This window comes from Corapipo altera, unplaced genomic scaffold (assembly GCF_003945725.1).
Source record: "Corapipo altera isolate COAL_440 unplaced genomic scaffold, ASM394572v1 301, whole genome shotgun sequence".
Taxonomy (NCBI): Eukaryota; Metazoa; Chordata; class Aves; order Passeriformes; family Pipridae; genus Corapipo; species Corapipo altera.
Window position 1 is genome coordinate 5,654,800 of NW_020884926.1, and position 21,944 is coordinate 5,676,743.

General features: G+C 54.7%; 1 protein-coding gene across 4 annotated transcripts in view; it reads left to right on the plus strand.

The window, feature by feature from the left end:
* The window catches only part of EPHB2 (EPH receptor B2), a 136,074-nt gene that overhangs the window by 48,951 nt on the left and 65,179 nt on the right, over nucleotides 1-21,944 (plus strand). For all 4 annotated transcript variants that reach the window (XM_027658010.1, XM_027658013.1, XM_027658011.1 and 1 more), the window contains exons 2-3: nucleotides 627-691; nucleotides 4,816-5,500. In XM_027658010.1, the coding sequence (XP_027513811.1) occupies nucleotides 635-691; nucleotides 4,816-5,500 (742 nt within the window). In that variant the 5' untranslated portion in view covers nucleotides 627-634. The remainder of the gene's footprint in view (nucleotides 1-626; nucleotides 692-4,815; nucleotides 5,501-21,944) is intronic.

Genomic DNA, 21,944 nt, shown 5'->3' on the forward strand with positions numbered 1-21,944 from the left:
TGGCTGAGGGAGCTGAGGAGGCTCAGCCTGGAGAAAAGGGGGCTCAAGGGAGGACCTTCTGGCTCTCTGCAACTCCCTGACAGGAGGGGGGAGCCGGGGGGGGGTTGAGCTCTGTTCCCAGGAACAAGCGGCAGGATGAGTGGAAACGGCCTCAAGTTGCACCAGGGGAGGTTTAGATTGGATATTAGGGGAAAATCCTTCATGGAAAGGGTGGTGAGGCATTGGAACAGACTTCCAAGGGCAGTGGTGGAGTCCTCATCCCTGGAAGAGTTCAAAAGCACGTGGATGTGGCACTTGGGGACATGGTTTAACGGTGAACATGGTTTCGGTGCTGGGCTGGTGGTTGGACTTGATGAGCTTGGAGATGTTTTCCAACCTCACCAGTTCTGTGAATCCATGATTCTCCATGGGGGCCAGGGAGCAGTTGGCAATGGATAGGGGAGCAGGTGGATAGAGTGACCACTACTTGGCTCCCCACTGGCAGAGATGTGGCCAGAGGGCTCAGTGTGGGCTGGGCTCCATCCCTGCAGCCCTGGGCTGGCTCCTCTCTGCTTTTTTCCCCCCTGTTTCCATCTTCAGTCCTTTCACAACCTACAATGACTCCTTGTTTCACCTTCCTCCTGCAGAGACACTGATGGACTCCACAACAGCAACAGCAGAGCTGGGCTGGACGGTGCATCCTCCATCAGGGGTAAGTCATCAGCACTTCCAGAGCTGCTCTGTGGCCTCCTGCTGCACTTCAACACAGGAGGGTTGGCTCAACAAAAGTCAGACACTGAAGCAGAGTGAGCAGAGTGCCTTGGCCACCTGAAGTATCTGGTGGGAAGAGGACAAAAGAAGGCTGACAGTTGAGGTTTCCAGTAGTTTTCTAGGAGGTCATGTTCCAAAAAAATACCCCAGTGCTGGAGGGATGTAATTCTCACCCCACAGAATCAGGCCAGTGGGGTGTTGAAGGACTCATGCTCTCCATAAAGCCAGCCTGCAGCCACCTAAAAAACAGAGAGGGGAAGAAAGAAAATGCCAAGGCCACCCTCATTTGTCCCCACTGTCTCACTTGTTGTTCCATTACCTGCCACTTGTATCAGGATGAGGGCACTGGCCTCAGGGCCTGAAATGACTGTCCAGCATCCCTGGCATCCCATGGAGAGTCATTTGCTGGCCCAGCAGCAATGGTCTCTCTGCTTTACTGGTGCCAGGAGTCCCCTGAGCCACACCTGAAGACCACCCAGCACAAGCTCCTTTAAAGAAGAACTTGGACAGGGCAGTGCATCAGGTTCTTCCCCCAGAGGGTGGGCTGGCACTGAACAGGCTGCCCAGGGCAGTGGTCACAGCACCAATGCTGCCACAGCTCAAGGAGTGTTTGGACAACACTCAGGGACAGGGTGGGATTTCTGAGGTGTGCAGGGCCAGCAGCTGGACTGGATCATCCTTGTGGATCCCTTCCAAGCCAGTGTATTCTGTGTTTCTGTGATCCCTGGCCCTTCCACTCGTGACAGAAAACCAGAATGGAGCCACCTCCGTGTCCTACGTGGGGCATTGAGATGCTTCAGAGCATCCTGCCCAGCTCTGGCTGTGGTGGCCAGCAGCAACCTCAGTGCCCAACACCCCAGACCTGCTCCCTTGCACTTGGGTGGCCCAATCCAGCCTGACCAAAGCCTGGAGTTTCTTCCCACGTCTGTACATGGCAGCAGCTCAGGCTCCATCCTGCCCTCCATCTACCCTCCACAGGGGTTGGATGAAGATGTTTCTGTGGACCTCACCAGGCTGACAGCAAGTCCTAGACCCGAGCTGACTTGGCAGAATAGAAACAGCCAAGAGAAGCCTCTTGTGGAGAGATTAAACCCAGCTCTGAGCAGTGTGTTGAGCGGGGCGCAGGCGATGCCGGCCCCAGGCCCCATCACCATGATAAAGCCGGTGTTGCCTGAGTCCCCCCAGCCTGGCCAGTTTCCCCCCGAGGGGGGATGATGGGCACACAATGGGGGGGAGCAGAGGTCAAGTCTTTTTCTCTCCCGGCCCAGCCTTTCTTGTTTGCGGTGTTTCCATATGTAAAGCAGGCCCTGCTCCCGCTCCCCAGCCCCCGCCGTAATGAGGCCCGGGCCGGCTGGAAGCCGTCTCCCCCTGTTATTGTGCTGCTGCCTCCTTTTGAGCTCCCGGCATGTTAATTAGAGAACGAGGAGAAAGGGAGAGGCTTCTAATTAAGCGCCGAGGAAGCGCAGGGCTGGTGCGCAGGGGTGACTTTCTCTCCCAGCTGGGAAGAGGGAAGTTGGGAGCCCCCTGGGGATGCGGGAGGATGCTGGGGGTCCTAAGCCTCGACCCCGGGGTGCTCCCGTGTCCCCCATCAGGATGAAGAGGTCCAGTGTGGCCCCAGTGGACCTACATCCCCACCTCCAGGCAGGACCCTTGAGGGAGTGTGGGGCACATCAGGGGTGGCGATGCTGTGGTGCCTTCACAGCCATGGGCAGGACGAGGCAGGGCATCCCACCCATGGGTGACTGGCCAGGTTGGGTGCAGCCAGCATTGCCTGGAAGAGAGAAGCTGCTGTGTGCTCCTCTTTGGGGATTATTAGAGACCCAAAAGCCCAAAGTGTTGCTTTTTGGCTGTGCCACTCATAGGTGCCCCCAGGCCCTGTCTCCACTGTCTCCTGTTCATCCCAGGCTGTGGAGACCCTCATTCCATCTCCTGCTTGACTAAGGATGAGCTCTCTGGGCTCGTGTCCTGACCTTTCCTGGGGGCTGGGCAAGTGTGGATGGGGATGGAGCAGCACTGGGGGTCCTGGGTCTTGGTGGCTGACAAGGTGGGTGTCAGGAGTGGCCCAGGTGAGGGAGAGCCACGTCAGAGACAGGGCAGGGGAAGGAATTGCTTCCCTGTGCCTTGTCCTTGATTCCCTCTCTCCCCTCACAACCAGTGCCCTAAAAAACGGGGAGATCCTGCAATTTTCCACTACCACATCAAATTTATTTCTGGAAAACAAAGCAAATGCTCCCACTGTATTTTGCAAGGATGCTCTTCTCCTCCCCCGGCCATGGCAGCAGATTTGCAGCCACTGCCAATCCAAAGTGGTTGGAGCTGTTAGGGATCTTCCCTGACAGCCTTCTGTCGGGCTGTTAGCCTTGATGTGCGAGGAGCAATCTGTCTCCCATCTCCTGAGCCTCCCTCTCCAGTCCTGGGTGCCCTCATGAGGCCATTTGCAACCCGAGGGGCTGGGAATGCTCTGCTCCTGCAGGATTTTCCCTGTGGACTCGGTGTTGGCACTGGTGCTGGGTCAGGACTGTGCTGCTGCCCTGCCCTGGGTGTTGTGATAGGATGTGTAGGGTTGAGGTCAGAATGTTACAGAAGTGGGAAACAGCTCGGCTTCCACTTGAGCAGGTTTATGAACAAGTTCAGGAGGAGCTGTTCCAGCTGGCCAGCGCTGTGTCACACGCCAGCAGGACCCTGGCCCCTGCTGTCAGCAGGATGGGGAGGGACTGCAGGGAGATGCTGCACAATCCAGCGGGGTCTGGACTGCAGGAGATGCTCTGTGAGCCAAGGGTGCTCCTCCCACACGGACTCTTCCCTGTTGGTGCTCAGTGCAGTGGAGCAGGGGCCTGTTACAGGCTGCAGTTCGTGCCCTGCATCCCCCACCCTGAAGTATCCCCATCCTACACAGAATGAAGACAACAAGCACTGAAGGAGTTGGGAAAAAACAGCCTGGGAAAAAAGCAGGGAGCTGAAGAGGGCCAGGAGGTGCCACAGCAACCCTGAGCTCTGTGGGGACCCAGGGAACAGCTGGAGCTGTGGCAGGGCAGGTTTAGGTTGGATTTCAGGAAATGGTCCTTCCCCCAGAGGGTGGTTGGGCACTAAACAGGCTCCCCAGGGCAGTGGGCACAGCCCCAAGGCTGCCAGAGCTCAAGGAACATTTGGACAACACTCTCAGGGACAGGGTGGGATTACTGGGGCCAAGAGTGGGACACATTGATCCTTGTGGGTCCCTTCCAGCTCAAGATATTCTATGATCCTATGATTCTATGAGCTCTACGGAGCCTCCTCCAGAGATGGCAGAGTCAGTCAGCTGGGGTAGTGGGCTGAGCTTCCCATGGGGAAATCTGTCAGTTCCGAGCTGTCTTGCTGAGAAGGATGCTGCTGTCATTCCACGGCTCACAGGCATGTCTACATCCCATAGATCCAGTTTAGGACAGCTGGAGCTGGGACCTGCAGACATTGACCCTCGAAGGGACTGGGATGGGGGCTCCAGAGGGATCCACCCAGCATCTCCCTTTCTGGGAATGCAGTGGGATCGGCTGTGGTCCATTCATGCCACTGGGAAAGGCAGTGACCACTGGCCTCTGCAGCTGGCCAGGAGGTTTTACAGTTCCTGGGGAAGTGGGTCCTGTCTACCACAGCTGTAACCATAGTGGCAGCGGTGGGAATCCATTTGCTTAAGGCATCATGATCCTTTGCCGGAGGCTGAGCCGTGCAGGCAGAGTCCCTGCTAAAGCCATTCCTGCTGTGGAGGAGACTCTGCTGTCCCTGTCACCAGCAGAGAGGCTTGACCCTAAATCCAAGCATGGAGCACAGTGCTGGTGGCAGCGAGGTGGCCCCAAGCTCTGCTGAGGGCTTGGGCCACCTTGTCCCCACAGTGCAGAGCCTGCCTCGGGTGTGGTATGGATCAAATCCCACCAGGCAGGGGTGTGATGCTGGGCACTATGGGATGGGCACAGAGTGGGGCAGCTGATGCTGGCAGAGCCTGCTTGGCACATAGTGGGGTTGGGAAGAGGCAAGGAGGGTGGGGAGCATCTGCTCAGTGCAGCCCCGTGACTTTCTGTGTCCTGCCCACAGTGGGAAGAGGTGAGTGGATACGACGAGAACATGAACACAATTCGCACCTACCAGGTGTGCAACGTCTTCGAGTCCTCCCAGAACAACTGGCTCCGGACCAAGTACATCCGGAGGCGAGGAGCACACCGCATCCACGTGGAGATGAAATTCTCAGTCCGGGACTGCAGCAGCATCCCAAATGTCCCAGGCTCCTGTAAGGAGACTTTTAACCTCTACTATTTTGAGTCGGACTTTGACTCAGCCACCAAGACCTTTCCTAACTGGATGGAGAATCCTTGGATGAAGGTGGATACAATTGCCGCTGACGAGAGCTTCTCGCAGGTGGACCTGGGTGGACGGGTGATGAAGATCAACACTGAGGTGCGCAGTTTTGGGCCCGTCTCCAAGAACGGTTTCTACCTGGCCTTCCAGGACTACGGAGGCTGCATGTCCTTGATTGCCGTGCGTGTCTTCTACCGCAAGTGTCCCCGTGTGATCCAGAACGGGGCCGTCTTCCAGGAAACCCTCTCAGGGGCAGAGAGCACCTCGCTGGTGGCGGCGCGGGGGACGTGCATCGCCAACGCCGAGGAGGTGGACGTGCCCATCAAGCTCTACTGCAACGGGGATGGCGAGTGGCTGGTGCCCATCGGGCGCTGCATGTGCCGGCCGGGATACGAGTCAGTGGAGAACGGGACCGTCTGCAGAGGTAACCACGTGCTTTGGTCCCACCCTGGGCACCCGCCTCCGTGTGCCAGGGGTGGCAGTTGGGATTTGCTCCTGGGATCTGCATGAACCAGCTGGGAGTGACCTCCTTGGGCAGGGGGTGGGAGAGGAGCATGTGTGGAGGGTGACTCTTTCCCCAGCTCCTCAGTTCCTGCCCCGGGCTCATCCATCCATTGCAGAGGCTCTACGTGACCTCTGGGTCCCAGGGCCACTGTTCCCAACCCCCTCTTGCTGGTGCCATCCATGCTCTTGGATGGGAGATACGTGTGTGACTGTGGTGCGTGTCACCAATCGGCTGTTGCCTCCCAAAATACTGGGGCTGTTTTCTCATTGGTTTGTGCCCTTGGCATGGGCTGAGTTGCTTCTGGGATGAGGGCAGGGGGAGTGCAGGCTCCCAAAGGGGGTGCAGCGGGAGGGAACAAGTTGTCTACAGCATTTTCCTGGTGAGGTGCAAATGGCCCAGGGTGGAACATGTGCTGTTCAGCTGGCCCCTGGGCTCCTCAACAGCCAGAGGTTTCCTGCCCTGTAGATGTTCTGCCTCCCTGCCACTGTAGATGTTCTCCTGTTTTGTAGATGTTCTTCTGTTTTGTAGATGTTCTCCTGTTTTGTATATATTCTCCTGTCCCTATAGATGTTCTCCTGCCCTATAGGAGTTCTCCTGCCCCTGTAGGTGTTCAAAGCAGGCTCCATGAGTGCCTGCTGAGCTCAGCTGAGCACCATGGAGCCAGTGTGGTCCAGGCAAGTGAGAGGCTCTGTGCCACCCTCTCTCTGTGCTCCTCCCCAGTTGCACTTGGGAAGGTTGGAAAAGGAACTACTGGGGTTGTTGGAAGAGAGATGAGGACCCAAGAGCTGTGTGATGGGCACCTGCAGCTGTACCACACATGGAGCAAACAACCGGGTTTGGCACATGGGATCTTCTCCCTCCCGTCCTGGCTGAACAGCAAAATCCCGTTGCAGTTCCAACAGTATCAGCACACTCCAAGCAGAGTCTCTGAGATCAGTTATAGATACATTGGTGGGCACTGCAGAGCCAAGGGAGGACCTGTGTCTCCTCTCTTCTGGCTGTGAAGGGGTGGCCAGGTAGCACCAAACAAGGGGAAGGTGCTGGCAGTGGAAGATGCACAGGCTGGAGAGGGGGATGGACAGTCTGGCTGTGCTCAGTAGGGACTACAGGCTGTATAGTCCCCTTGGAGAGGGCTCCATGTCTGCTGCTGGTGGCTAGGCTGCTCACATGCCAAAATTTTAGGTCCTGGTGTGCTCTGGGGGTCACTTAATATCTATGATTTCAGCTACTCCTCAATTGGCCACTGAACATCTCTTCCCACTGAGCTTGGGGAGATCAAGTGTCTTCCAGCCTTAGCAGGGATGGGGATGGGGACAGCAAGGAAATACTGCTGGAAACTGAGCCTGGCTAATCCCTGCCTCGAAGGGCAGACGGGGGTTTTACAACTCCCAAGCAAAGCATCTGTAGCAACACCAGAAAGCCCCAATGATTCATGGCAACTTTTCCGTCTCAGCCTGTTTTTTTTCAGTGCCGTGCTTTGCTCTGATGCAACTGGGCTTTCCTGGGGGCTCCCTGGTCCCGCTGCCAGCCTGGCCAAGGGCCAGTCCCTTCGCATGCCCCGCGGCTCCCAGGACCCCTCCTGCAGAGCCCTGTGCCCGCAGGGCTGGAGGGGAGGCAAGAGCGGGGGCCGAGGTGGAGGGAGCGAGCAGGAGGGAGAGGCCGGGCCCTCTTTGTCTGCGCAGCAGCAGCAGCAGGATTTTGGGAGGTCCGGTGCCTCGGCAGCTGTTTCTCCAGCCGGTGCTGGCGCTCGCCCGGCCCCGCTCTCCCCGCCCTCATTAATCACCCAGTGGCCACAGCCCGACATCTGCGTAGGGGAGCTGGCTCCGGGGCTACCTTCCCCTTTCCCATCCCTTTCCCTTTCTCCTTCCCCTTTCTCTTTCCCATTCCCCTTCCTTTTCCCCATCCCTTTCCCCTTCCCTTTCCCCTTCCTTTTCCCTTTCCCCTCCCCTTTCCCCTTTCTTTTACCTTTCTTCTTCCCCTTCCCTTAACTCTTTCCCCTTCCCTTTCCTCTTTCCCCTTTCCTCTTCCCACCTCCTTCCTCTTCCCCTTTCCCATCTCGTTCCTCTTTTTCTTCCCCTTTCCATTTTTCCCTTCCCCTTCCTTCTCCTTCTCCTTCCTTCCCCTTCCCATGTGGGGCTGGATCAGGGCTGGATGGGAGCCCAGGATTGTGCTAGACTGGGAGACCCCCTCCGTTTCCCCCCAGTATCCCCCAGCAGCGGAGTGGGGACTGGGACAGGAGTCAGCCACAGAGCTGTCAGGACAGCCAAGACATCCCCATCCACTCCCAGCCCTCCCAGTGAGCCCCCAAAGGGCTGGGGAAGGGGCTGGTGGCCCCAGCTCAGCTCGGGAAGGACCTGTGGGATGCAGCCCTGCATCCCTACCCACCTCCCACCCTGGCCCTGGTCCCTGCGGAGGCAGCGTCGGAGCCGCCTGGCTCGGGGAACTCACTCCTACATGTGGCTGGCAGGTTTGCTCGTGTTTCCAGGGGTGGGAGGGAATCTGGGCCCCTTTCCAGAAGCAAAACAAAAGCAAATCCGAGCTGACTTTCGGGGTGAAGTGTTCTCACATGGCTCGGGTGCCCCAACAGGACATAGCAGGGACTGTGGGGGGACACGGTCCTGCCCCTCCAAGGGGTCCAGGTGGAGAAGGGCATCCCAAGGAATGGCCAGCAGCTGGAAGGAGCTGCTTATTTTCCACGCTGGGTTTCTCAGCCGGCTGACAGCGCCGGCCTGCTCGCGGCACTGCGCTCCAGGGATATTTATGGAGGAAGTTCATGCATCTAACAGCTTAAGCTCTTCTAAGCTCGCAGCCCCAGCACAAAAGGATTTGGGGGCAGTTAACAATTCTATGTGGTTAAGAGATTTTCATTTTGCCGGGGCCTGGCTCGCCTGTCCCACAGGGCCCTGAGAGGGGCTGGCTGCCCGTTCCCCTCCACTTCCCTCCGCTCCTCCGCTTGCTTCCCGGCTCCTGGGCCGCGCCTCCCCCAGCCCCGTCCTCCCCACTTCACCTTCTGCTCCCTGCCTGCGTCTTTTCTCTCCATCTCCCTGTTCTTTGTCTGCGCCTCCCCCCTCTCCCCCCCTCCCCGTCCCTCCCATGCAGCATATTAAGCGCATTTCTCCCCGTGCCTCTCGTATCCATTGGCTCCGCTCAGCCACGGCAGAGGCAGAACCATTGTGTTGCTGCTCTCCCCGGCCTGGCTGGACGGTGCCTGCACGGGCTCTGCCTGCTCAGGGGTGGCTGCTGGTCCCAGCAATTCAGCCCTTCATCCTTCTGCAGCCCCTCTCTGTCACAGGAGGACACCTCTGATCCCAGAATTCTCTCTTTGTTGTGCCTGTACAGCGCTGAGCGTGGGGAGTCCCCTGGCCTTGCCGGGGTGACAAGGGATGGTTTTGCCCTCCAGAAGCTGGTGGTGACACTCTCTGGCTATCAGAGGCATGTGGTGTCATCCCTTGGGGTCACAAGCATTTCTGAGGAGGAGAGGAGCTGGTGACCTGATGGGAAGAGGAGAAACCTGGTCAGATTCAGGCTGCCAGCTGTCTTCCCCTTGCCCCTCTTCTCTGCTCTTTGCCTCTCTGCTTCGGTCTTGTGAGAGCTCCCTCCTCCAGTGCTGCCTCCAGCTCTGGGGTCCCCAACAACAGAATGACATGGACCTGTTGGAATGAGTCCAGAGGAGGCCATGGAAATGCTCCAAGAGCTGGAGCCTCTCTGCTCTGCATTCAGGCTGGGAGAGTTGGGGATGTTCACCTGGAGAAGGGAAGGTTCCAGGGAGACCTGAGAGCCCCTTCCAGTGCCTAGAGGGGCTCCAGGAGAGCTGGAGAGGGACTGGGGACAAGGGCCTGGAGGGACAGGACAAGGGGGAATGGCTTCCCACTGCCAGAGGGCAGGGATAGATGGGATATTGGGGAGAAATTCTTCCCTGTGAGGGTGGCGAGGCCCTGGCACAGGTTGCTCAGAGAAGCTGTGACTGCCCCATCTGGAATTGTTCAAGGCCAGGTTGGATGGACCTGCGTGGTCTAGTGGAAGGTGTCCCTGCCCATGACAGGGGTGTTGGAACAAGATAAGCTTCAAGGTCCCTCCCAACCCAGACCATTCGGGGATTCTGTGATCCCCCAGCCCAAGGTGGAGATGAGCCTCCTTCCCTGCCTGTGCTTTATGTTATTTTGATGTCCAGGGCAGCAGATTTGTCCCCATCCCACCATATGTGGAGGATGCAGGTGCAGATCATGCTGTGCATGTACATGAGGACCCAGAGCCATCCCTCCTTTCCAGAGGGGTGGGAAGCAGTGAGGGTCTTTCCCAGACAAGCTTTTCTTGGGATTCAGAGGGGGCCAAAGTATGTGCTAAGGGCTTGGAGTGCCATAGAGCTTTCCAAGGTGCCGGAGAAGGGCATGTCCGAGCAGGACGTGATGTTTTGATGAGAAGAGGCTATTGATGGCACTCTGCCTGTTTCAGGTCTGGGCCTCCACTGATAATGCTGGACCCAGCCAATAAATTGTAAGGCTCTAGGGGTAATCGAGTTCTTCCAGGAAGCATTCCTGGTTGAACTGGAGCAGATACAGCCAATAGTGCTGGAAATGTTTCCAGAGATGGAGAACTGCCCGGTAAACGCTTCCAGCCGTCGCTCCTGCTGTGCCTAGCGCTGGGAGCTTTGTCTATCACCACACCTCTGTGGTCTCTGTGGCTGTTTATGGGTAATCCTTGGCCTCCACTCCTCTGGTAAGGTTTTCAGCCAGCTTTTTTGGCTCTTCCCAGCCCTTGGCACTGCTTTAGCCTTCCCCTTGGCAGATCCAGCTTTCCATGCACAGGATGCTTGTGGTGATCAGCTGCGTGCCAGGGGGGACGCTGAGATTCCCTCTTCCTACACCCCCCCCTTGCTTAACCATTTGGGCAGTGGCATTTCTCTGGGTGCTTTTGAAGGATCCTTGTGGGACTGGGAAGACTGAGACTGTGGCCTTCTTGCCCCTGGAGGTGTGATTTGACACGTATTTGTACCGAAATGCACGTTCCCAGCTTGCACCCAGCTCCCCGAGGCGTCGGGGGGTCACTGTATCAAGAACCCGTCATCCTCGGTATTTACCACACTACAGCTTCCATGTCATCAGCTAACTTTTATTGGGAATGCTTTGGGCTCTCTCCTGGGTCATTGATAAAAATGTTAAACAGCCCAGAGGCACGAACCAAATTTGTTGGCTCTAGTGGAAACAGACCCGCTCGCTGCACGTTCCCTGCTCAGATCTCAGGCCCTGCAGTGTCAGCCAAGTTTTAATGCATCAAGGATGTCCCGGGGTGTTGGTGGGCCCACTGATGTTGGAATCAAAATATCATGTATGTTAGCAAGGGAAATGTTCTGCAGAGGTTTGGGTATGTGGCATTAACAGCGTAAACCACCACACCCCCCCCCAGCCGATCTTGTAATTGCATCAAAAACCCCTACAAGGCTAATTTGCCTTAATCTGTTTTCCCTAAATACGAGGAGGTTGGCACTGCTATGCCTACCTTCCTTTAATCCTTCCCTGATCCAGTCTTGGGGCTGGCACAGCCTTATTTGACTGGTACTGACGTTGCAATCCTAAAATAGCCACAACTGCCTCATTTAGCAAACAGCTTTTTCCTACATCTCCAAAACCTGTTGCCTCTCACGGTGCGTGGAAAATGAACGTTGAATGTCCCCTGGTCCATCAGCCCCCTTTTTACACCCCCTTAGGAAGGTGCTGCCCTGACAGACTGATTTAGCAATGTTTAACTTTAGTAGCTGCTATTTAACATCTAGAGTTACTGCTGGAATGGAAAGTATTCCACCATCATCCTCAAAGATGATTACATCACCTGGCTGCTTCCCAAGTACAAAACAGGAATTTGTCTGCCTTTTCTACAGGCTTGTTGACAATTTGAATGCTCCCAGCCGGCCAGGGCTCCGTGGCATTGTTGGATACTGCTTTTGGGGCTTCTCCCTCTCCTCCCTCTCCGTCTGGGAAGCAAGAATACAGCGTCTTTCTTTCCACGGCTTTGATTCTTCTCGCTGACCTCTCCATGTTGTGAATCCAATTAGGGCTGTGGTGGGGACTGCAGCTGCTCTGGGAGCCTCTCCACTCCTGCTTGGTGCTCCCTGGGGTGGGAGGAGATGCCAGCCTGTCCTCGGCACATTCCTGTTGGAGTTTGGGCTTCGGGAGGTTGGAGTGGGACCAGGGGGAGCCTGGCAGAGCAAGGGGGTGTCAGATGGGGGGTTGAGGGATTGATTTACTGTTGGTGTGAAGCCCTAAGAGATGCTGACCTCACAGGGAGGTCACAGGAATGGGGCAAGATGAGCTGCTGGAGGAGGGAGATGGACCACTTACCTTGGAGCAGGAAGTGCAGCTTCTGAGGGACTAGATCTTGGGAAACAAAGGGAATGAGAATCATGAGAATCGCTTTCTGATTTGGCTTTCAAGGCAAGGAATGGGCTGAGACCTTCTATGAAAGTATTTTCTCAACGGAGGAAGAGAGGAGATGAGATTTTCCAGGATGTGAGAGTGGATTTTAAGCAGCAGGAGTGTTGCAGAGCACTTCCAGCCCTGTTGTGATGGTGTATTAAAGACCCCAGCAGGATGCAGAGGATGGCCTTAGAGCAGCCCAGGGAAGCTGAAGAGGAGCAGCATATTCTCATTTATCAGTGGGGGCAGGTCATGAGTACCTTGGGTTGGAGGAAGGGATGGAGATCTCAGGTCCAGCAAAACCCAGTAGTAGTTTCCTGGTGGAAATGATAGCCATTCCCAGGATTTCTCAGAGAAACATGGTGGACTTTTGCATTGCCACTGTCTGCCTCAGCTGCTGCCTCCCAGTCCCTTTGCACCAGCTCCTTCATCTCTGTGCTCAGGGTCTCAGAATGGTTTGGGTTGGAAGGCACCTTAAAGATCATATGGTCTTCTCCTGCAGAGCTACAGGGATGGTCTCTGCCCCCCTTCCCACTCTGGGACAGGCTGCTCCCCCCATCCTTACTCCTTACATTGTGTTGGGATCAGTTGAGAGCATCCCTGGAGGGTGGTGTCCCCTGGGACCCCTGGGGGTGCAGGGATGTGCTGTGACACGGGTGCTTTCATGGAGCTGACACGTGTATCCAGAAGAAAATCTCCCTCTGACTTATTTTTTACAGATGAAAACAGCATTTTGGATCAAATACCACATTCCTGGTCCTGCTACACCCATGTGAGCACGGAATGGGGGCTCTGGCAACATCCCTCCTCTCCTTCCTTGGCCTCCCTTTACCCCCTCCCTTTTTTTTTTTTCTGAGAGAAGTGGTAAACATTAATAGGAACTGGAATGAATGGCTGGGATTCAGGCCCAGGATTCCAGAATTTTAACTCGTTATTGCCATAAAATGAAGGGAATGTGTTTTTTGCCATTAGTTTTTTGCCTTTGACTCAAAGAGCTCAGAGATCTTGGGGGAAGAAGAAGGATTTTTCCTTGAATTCCTCACAGTGCTGAATTTTTATGAGGAGAATATTCTTTGTCATATGTAACTTGAGGAAAATGGGAGAAAAAGGTGCTTTTGAGGATTTTTTTCTTTTTCATTTGAGATTTTCCACCAGGTTGGGCCAAAGCCAAGAAATCGTTTTGAACATTTAATTTTGGGGAATACCCTGAGATGTTCTCTGCACAGATTTAAGGTTTTTTTGATGTCAGATGAGTCAGATGTGCTTGGTAGGAGCACAGTTCTTTTATTTTCACCACACAAGGTAAAAATCGTACAGAAAATTTAATCTAGAAGCCATAATTAGCTTAATTAGCTCCAGGGAAACTCGTTATTGTTCCCCATATGCCTTAGAAACATATATCACTGGGAAGTGTACAGAAAAGTCCCAATAAAGGTTAGGAAGTGGAATCAAAGTGTTCATAGCTCACACAATGGCTCTGTTTACACAGACCAAACATCAAAGGAGGTTAAATTAGGTTTGGCCAAGCAAAATACACAATATTGTCACATTTGAAGGAGACCTTAAGTTTGGTGACACTGATCTGTGACACCCAGTCCTGGCGTGGGGCAGATGTTGGAGCTCAAAGAGTGTGAGGAAGGGCTTGGGTGAAGAATGAGGAGCAGAACCAGGTGAGAGGGTGGTGAGGATTAGAGTTTCATAAAGTTATAGAATCTCCTGAGTTGGAAGGGACCCACAGGGATCATCCGGTCCAGTTCCTGGACAACCCCAGAAATCCCTCCCTGTCCCTGAGAGCGTTGTCCAAACCCTCCTGGAGCTCTGGCAGCCTTGGGGCTGTGCCCACTGCCCTGGGCAGCCTGGTCAGTGCCCCACCACGCTCTGGCGGAAGAGCTTTTCCCTGAGATCCAACCCAACCCTCCCCTGGCACAGCCCCAGCCATTCCCTGGGTCCTGGCACTGCTCACAGAGAGCAGAGCTCCTCCTGAGGAAGCTGCAGACCCTGATGAGCTCTGCCCTCAGTCTGCTCTTCTCCAGGCTGAACACACCCAGTGGCCTCATCTGCTCCTCATGTGCCTTCCCCTCCAGACCCTTCACCATCCTCGTGGCCCTTCTTTGGATGCTTTCTAAGGGCTTTAACAGAAGAGGCTCTGAACCACATCCTTGGCTTCCTCCCTGCCAGTGAGCTTCAGCAGGAGTCTTCCTCCCAGTGAGCAGCAGCTCCACACCCACCTGGGTCAGATGCTTTTACTGGAGTCCAGGAAGTGGGGAAACTGGTTGTAGTATGTGAGAAACTGGTAATTTGTGGGATGGCAGGTCTTAAAGGCTGGAAAATGGGGAACAGGGTGTAGCATGAGCAGGAAACTGGGAGTCCCTGGGTCTGGAAAGCAGCTTGTGAAGGTGGGACACGGAAAGGTCATGCCCAGACCTGCAGCCACCAGCTCTGTGCAGTGCTCCTCCCACATCCTTTTTTTAAAGGCTCCCAGAAGGGGACCTGTGTGAACACAATGTGCCTCCTGGGAAGCCTTTCCAGGTCTCTTCAGCAAGGTCTTCAAAGACTGAGATCTCTTCTCCCCAGCAGGGTGAAATGACACCAGCCAAGGTGTTACACCTTCCTAGAGGCCTTGGAGAAAAAGTGGGGATCTCGGGGATCCTTGTGTCAGAACCTTGAGAGAGCTTTGCAAAAACTTGGGTTTTCAGTTGGCCAGTGGGACTTTTGATGCTGGAGTGTAGGGCTCTGCTCCCAAACACATCCCGGGCACCCGGGCTGGCTCCCACCTCCATGGGGGGCTGTGGGTACCACAGTGAAGCTGCAGGTGATGGGCATCCCTGGACCATGAAGTGAGGGTGCCCTTGGAGATCCACAGCCTAGAAATAACCCCTGTGACTAGAAGCAAATTCAAAATGCATTTTGAGGGAATATCTCCGGGATATGACAGTTTTCAACAACGACAACCTCCTACTTTTAGAGTCTTTTGGCACTTTCAGACTGTTGTCAGGAGCTCAGAGAGACCCTGTGTTCAGGAACACTGTTTTTAAGGCTGAAAACACAGCTATCAATTTTCTTCCAAAACATCATGATCCCAGGAGTCCCGTGGTTGTTCCACCTGGAGCTGTGACAGGAACAGGAGCAGAGTGAACAATAAACGGCCACGAGAGAAAAGCTTTATCATTTCAAACTACCAAAATACCCAAACCCTCCAGATCAGTCAGAATTAATGTACAGCCTGAAGTGGAGCCCCCGAAGCACAGTAACATGCATACTTTGCTCCAAGTGGCATTTTCCAGCCTGGATGGCTTTGGAAAAGATCATAGTGACTTCTGAAGCGGCTGCAGGAACAGATAATGTTTGTCAAACATGAACAACACAGTCCATTAAATGCCCCAGATCTGCCTTTTTATGGCCCGGGCTCTCCGGGGGCTTTCTTTGGGAACACGGGAAGAGCTCTCTGGGGTCTTCCTTGGGAACATGGGAAGGGTCTGCACAGGATCAGGGATATGTTTGCTCTTGGGCAGCAGTGGGTGGTTCCCATCACACCCTTCCACCTTTTTCCTGCCCTTCAGGAGAGCTGTTCCTGGGCAGGGTGTCTGCATCCTCTTGGCATGTGGGCTGGTCCCCCCTGCAGTGGCCTGAAGTACTCACGTGGCACAGGTGGAATACAGGATGTTGCTGGGCATCAGAGTTTTACCTGGGAATTTCCAAGGTGCTGATCTCTCTCTTGAGACATTTCAGTGACATCTGCCCTTTTTCCTCCCTTCCCTTTTTCTTTATCCCTCCAGTTTCAGGTACTGGTGACAATTCTTCCGTGTCCATCCATGTTCCTGTCACCGTGATCCCAGAGCATTATTTTGGCAGATAACTTTCCCATTCATCCCCACCTGGATGTTTTGGGATCCTACAGAAATATCTTTGGCTCTCAGGGTTCTGTGACGAGGAAGGAGGAAGAGGAGGTGATTCCTTGGGCTGCCCAGGCAGAGGTTGCTGGAGCTGCTCCCTCATGCCAGACATCATCCAGAGCATTCCTGAAGCTGGAGGCAGGAAGCTTAGGAGGGTTTATCCCAGTGGGAATACTCCTGCTGCAGGCTTTTCCTTGCAGCACAGCGAGCAAAATTAATTCTGAGCCTTTCAGAGCACCCGTGTTTTCTGTGATTCCACGCAGCCCTGTTAATAAAACAGAACGAGGAAAAGCAGGGAAAACAGGATTAGGAGAAACATTTGGGGAATGACTCACACCCAGAGAAGCTTCTCATTCACCTTTCCCCACAGTGCACCCCAGTGATGGATTTAAAGCTGCCTTTGTTTGCCAGCTCAGTGCTGTTGGCAGCACTGAGGGGGATGGCGAGCGCTGCCTGTGCTGTCATCCCATCACCTCCCCAGGTACCATCACCTGCATCAGCTCCCACATTGATCCAAGCAGAAGTGGGGGTGTTTTACTCTCAGTTTCCACCCTGGGAGTCAATCCATGACACTAACTGAAGAGTAAGAGATGAGGAAGATGTTGTAGGAAAAATATTCTCCAGCTTTTCTCCAGCTTGGTTTTCCAGCCAGGCAAATCCCAGCCTTAGGACCTTGCTGGAGCATGTCCAGAGACAGGAATGGAGCTGGAGAAGGGTCTGGAGCACAAGGAACAACTGAAGGAGCTGGGAGGGGGCTCAGCCTGGAGAACAGGAGGCTTGGGGGGACCTTCTCACTCTCTCCAACTCCCTGACAAGAGGGTGGAGCCAGGTGGGGGTCAGGCTCTGTTCTCAGGGCAAGAGGAAACAGCCTCAGGTTGTGCCAGAGGAGGTTTAGGTTGGATATTAGGGAAAATTCCATCATGGAAAGGGTGGTCAAGCACTGGAACAGGCAGTGGTGGAGTCCCCATCCCTGGAAGTGTTCAGAAAAGGTCTAGATGTGGCACTTGGAGACATGGGTTAGTGGTGCTGGGTTAGTGATTGGACTTGCTCTTATAGGGCTTTTTCAGCCTTAGTGATTCCATAAAAGGGAAAGGCAAGATGCACTGGCTCACCCTCAGTGACTGCTTACAGTGGTGTTCTTGCTTTCCAAAGGGGATTATGAAGCCAGGAGAGGAACTCCAGCATCCCTGGTGCTCACTCTCATTGTCACCATGGTATGACTGAGGACTAATTTGCAAATAGGGTGACAAATCTGAGCGTGTGTATCTTCAGGATACCCTATAATTAGAACTGGTCAGGGTTTTTTTGTTGGTTTGTTTTTTTTCTTTTTGCTTCTGGAAAGTTTTTGCTGTCTGGCACAGATGGAAGCAATCCCAGTTTGTTTTTGTTTCTCTTGAATTAGAGCGCGGCTGCTCTTTCCAGGATTTCCCAGGCAAAAATAGGCACATGGGGACCTGCCCAACACGCACAGTGGGTCCTCTAGGACGTGAGTTTGGGTGTATTTGGTTCTCTGCACCTTTGCAGGGGCCACAGTAGGGATTTACCCTTGTCCAGGGGCTGGTTTTCCGGCATTTCCAGCTGCAAGGCAGATATGGAGTGGGCGAGAGTGTGGGATGAGGGGGCACACGTGGGAAACCAGATGGAGCATAATGTGCAAAGCTGACTGGACCCAGGTGCTAGTTTGCAGCTTAGTCCTGCCTAAAGAATCCCAGACTGCTTTGGGTTGAAGGGACCTTAAAGCTCATCCAGTGCCACAGGCAGGGACACCTTCCACTATCCCAGGTTGCTCCAAGCCCCGTCCAGCCTGGCCTTGGACACTTGCAGGGATCCAGGGGCAGCCACAGCTTCTCTGGGCAAACAAGTAGAGAGGGAGTGTGAGATGTTTCTCTGGCAGCAGAATTCCTCCCTCCACCCTGGGTTGCAACCCCAGGGCTCAGAAAGGCTTCGGGGGAGCCCAGGAGGGGGTTGCCAAGCCAGGGATGGGGGTAGCAGGACACGTGGGACCACCACTGCTGTGCCAGCCCGGCCCTGGTGCATAGACTGGGGGGTGCCCCCTGCCATGGGGTTTCCATGGAAACCAGAGCAGTGGTTTCCTGCATACTGATGTGCTGGAAGGCCAAAAGCAAAAGGAAGGGAGGGAGGGAGGAAGCAGTGTCTCCTCAGGGAGCCTCGGCCCTGAAGGATGAAGGAGAGGAGGGAAGGAGCTTTGGTGCCCTGAGCTTCAGGGAGACATTGTCACCTCCCTGAAGCTCAGAGTGTGGCTGGGAGTGCTGAGGGCTTTGGGGGGACAGGATTCATGTGTGTGGGTGTCCAGCTGCAGGCAGGGCTGCAGAGCCCAGCACGAGCTTACAGGGATGCAGCACCTTGACAGAGCTCCACACTAGCCCAGGTAGCTCACTAACGAGCAGGATTAATTAATTAGCCCGGGAGGAACTGCAGCAGCAGCACTCTTGAGGTTTGGTCCATGGCCTCTGGCTCTGAGCATCACCTTTGTGATGATGATGGCAGGTCGAGACAGGGGTGAGACACCAGCAGGGCTGAGGTGACACCTCGTACACAGGAGGTCCGGCAGGAGGGTGGGACACCTCAGGCAGCTGCTAGGTCCCAGCACAGGCACATCTGGCCCACATCTGGCACAACGAGATTTGTAGGGGTCCCAGGTATTTCATCCTGCTGTGAGCTGACTGCCTGCATCTTCCTCAGAGTGCAGGTGTGCCCCTCTGTCTCTCATGCCCTGCGGGTGTGTGGCATTGCCCTGGCACCACTGTGCCTGCATCTGGGGCCGGTGTCCCCCATCCCCACTGTCACCTGCTGCCTTTGAACCGCTGGGCCTGCATCTGGGGCCGGTGTCCCCCATCCCCACTGTCACCTGCTGCCTTTGAACCGCTGTACCTGCATCTGGGGCCGGTGTCCCCCATCCCCACTGTCACCTGCTGCCTTTGAACACCCCGGGCCGAGCTGCGGCTGTGGCGGCACCGAGTGCTGGAGCTGCTGGCAGGCTGGAAATGTCTTTTGTCAAAGCTTGAGATGCCTCCAACCTCCTTTAATTAAAGACAATTACTGCTTTCAGCCCCTCTTCACAGCTCAGCTGGGTTGTTTGCAAACACACAGCTGCGGGAGGCTTTGTGCCCCTCTCCGAGTCCCGCTTCCCTGGAGACGCACAGAGGTTTCTTTATGATCAGCGTTAGGCTGGCGAGTAGCTGAGGAAGAGGAAGGGGTGTCCCGGGCTCCCGGGGTGGTTCGAGGTGCAGACTGGAGCAGCCCTGCCTGCTCCTGTCCAGTTTTTCCTGCCAAACCTTCTGCCTGGCGAAGAGAGAAGAGCAGCTTTTGCTGGAGGCGTGGAGAGAAGTGCAGGGGGGTCAGTGGGGATGTGGAGGTGTTTGGACTGCAGGGAAGGTGCCTCTTGCCCCAGGACCGAGCAGACCCAGGAGTTCTGAATACGTCCTTTTCAATAACCCTCTGCTGACTGAGCCGTGACTCTGCACGCTCGTGGGAGAGGCTCATTTCCTCACCGGGCAGCCCAAATCGGGGCTTCCTCGCCCAAACCACCCTCGGAGAACAGCCCTGAAACCTCCTGTAACCAATCACCCCCCTTTCTGCACTTGAATAACTCAGAGGCAGCGAAACGGAGCTTAGAGAAACTTTCCAAAACAGTCGAGGCTGGCAGCAGAACAAGCAACATCCTCTGGGATGCTGTTTCCAAAAATACGAGCCCCAGCGCGTGAAGCCGTCCCGGAGCCCCTGCTCTCGTGCGGATCCAACCCCAAACGCTGCGCCAGGGCCGTGGCTTCTCCCTTTTCAGGTGCTAATGGTGTCCTCGGGGAGGGGTCAGGGAGGGAGAGGCGAGAGGGGAGGCCCCTGCCTGCCTTGGAAGCGTTTGGTTGTTAAATCTGAATGGTAAGTGCTCAGCCTTGGAGGCTCAGGGGAGCCAAGATCCTTTTTGAGCCTCTAACAGCCTGACACTGCTCTGTCTTCTCAAATTCATTTTGCAGCTCCAATTCCCCGGCGAGCATTAATCACTGGGCTAAGCATGAAGGGAAACATACCCCTCAAATGGGAAGCCCAGAAGCTCTTTTCCCTTAAGCAGCCTCTCTGTGGACATCTTTGATCTGTTTTGGGAGGGTTTCTTGTTCCACAGAATGCTCTTGGAGGCCATCAGAGGAGCTGGAGCGGCCTCCTAGTACAGGTTTAATGCACGTGCAGGTGCCGTGCTGTGGGTGGGCAGGATTAGACACCCATGGCAAGGGCAAAGACCGGGGTTCCAGAGCCCTTGGTCCTGCTGCAGTCACCTCTGTGGGATGCTGAGGTGACAGGGACATAGCCCAGGGACACATCGGGGGGGTGCTGGGATTCCAGGCACACAGTCCATGGTCCAGAGTGTGACATCATGGGATGCTGGGATTCCAGGCACACAGTCCACGGTCCAGAGTGTGACATCATGGGATGCTGGGATTCCAGGCACACAGTCCACGGTCCAGAGTGTGACATCATGGGATGCTGGGATTTCAGGCACACAGTCCTTGGTCCAGAGTGTGACATCCACAATGCTGTGGGTCCTGCTGCTCTCACGGGGACACAGTGACTGTCCTTGGCCCCATGGTCCCTGTGTTTGGCAGCCCCTCCACCTTCAGTTCCAGGTGTTGGCATTGTTGACCTGGCTCATCAGGAGGAATGTGTTTGGGGCTGGAGCATGGACATCCCCCTCCTGTCCCCTGGAAACTGTCAACTGAATATCTTGGTAGCTGCAGGTCCCATGGGGACCCAGAAGCACATCCAGGAGGTGTCCAAGAGAGAGATTCCCATGTGTTGGGCAAGATGGTGCATGTGATGGAAAAACATGACCTTCTCAGAAACACACTGGTGTTTGTTGGTCTGCAGAGCTCTGTACTGCCCAGATAGTAGAGAAGTAAGTGGTGGATAGAGCAGTGTTTCCTTCTGTCTCCTGCCATGCTGTTCCTGTTTCCAGTGCCCACAGTGTCTGGTGACAGCAAGTTATGCAATTTAATTATGCACCATGTTAAAAAAATATGTCCTTGCACACTGTAAGAAATCGCAAGCAATGTATTCCCATTCATGTCTCTCGTATTCCTGATGGCTTTATATCCCTCCCTGAGTGGCCTCTTTTCACAGGGAAGCTCTGAGTTGATTGATTCTCCATATGGAAGCTGCTCTGTGTCCCTAATAATTTTTATCAGCTCCCTCATGCCCTTGTCTGGGGGTGACCACCACTGCCAGCACTGCTCGAGCCGTGGCTCCTTGGATGGCTTAATGACATTCCTGCACTGGGCTCCTTCCTTCATAATTTCTTACATTTTCTCATTTTTTTTGATGATGGATGAGCTTTGAACTGATGTTTTCAGAGCATTATCTCTAGTGCTGCCGAGATCCCCTCCCTGCATGTTAATAGCTAATTTAGTACCATCATTGTGTTTGTATAATTAGGGCTCTTCTCCCCCAAGTGCATTAGTTTCCTTTTGTCACCACTGAATTTCATTTGCCACGTTCTTGCCCAGTCACTCAGCATCTGGAGATATTCCTGTCACTCTCTGCCAGTGAGTTCAGCCCTGGCAAACCCTGCTTATCTGGGGACATCAGGAGGCTGAGCTGTGTCACTTGTCACCCCCTGCCCCAGCCTGCAGGTGGGTGCTCAGGGCAGCTCCTTGTTTCAGCATCACTGTGATCAACATCCTCACCATCCGCCTGAACCTGGGATGAATCTGAATTTTGGGATGTCACTCATGCTTTGTGCTCACCCTTGGTGGGCCTGAGCTCTGGATGCCAACAGGGAATGTGTTGAGTTCCTGGGATTTTCAGGCTGGATGGAGTTTTATGAACGTGTCGAGCTCTGTTCCAGATTTCAGTGCAGTTTCTCTGAGGACTCTTAGGCCATCAGAGCTCTGTATCTCATGTCCCAGGGGGCTCTTTCCCAACTCCTGAGCAGCTGGCAGAGCAGGGTTGGATCATGTGCAGTGTGGAACAGTGGAGGGATGCAGCTGGAGCTTGGCACGAGCTGATTTCAGTGCGGTGGAGAGAACCTGGTAAAGAAAAACCTGAGAAAGG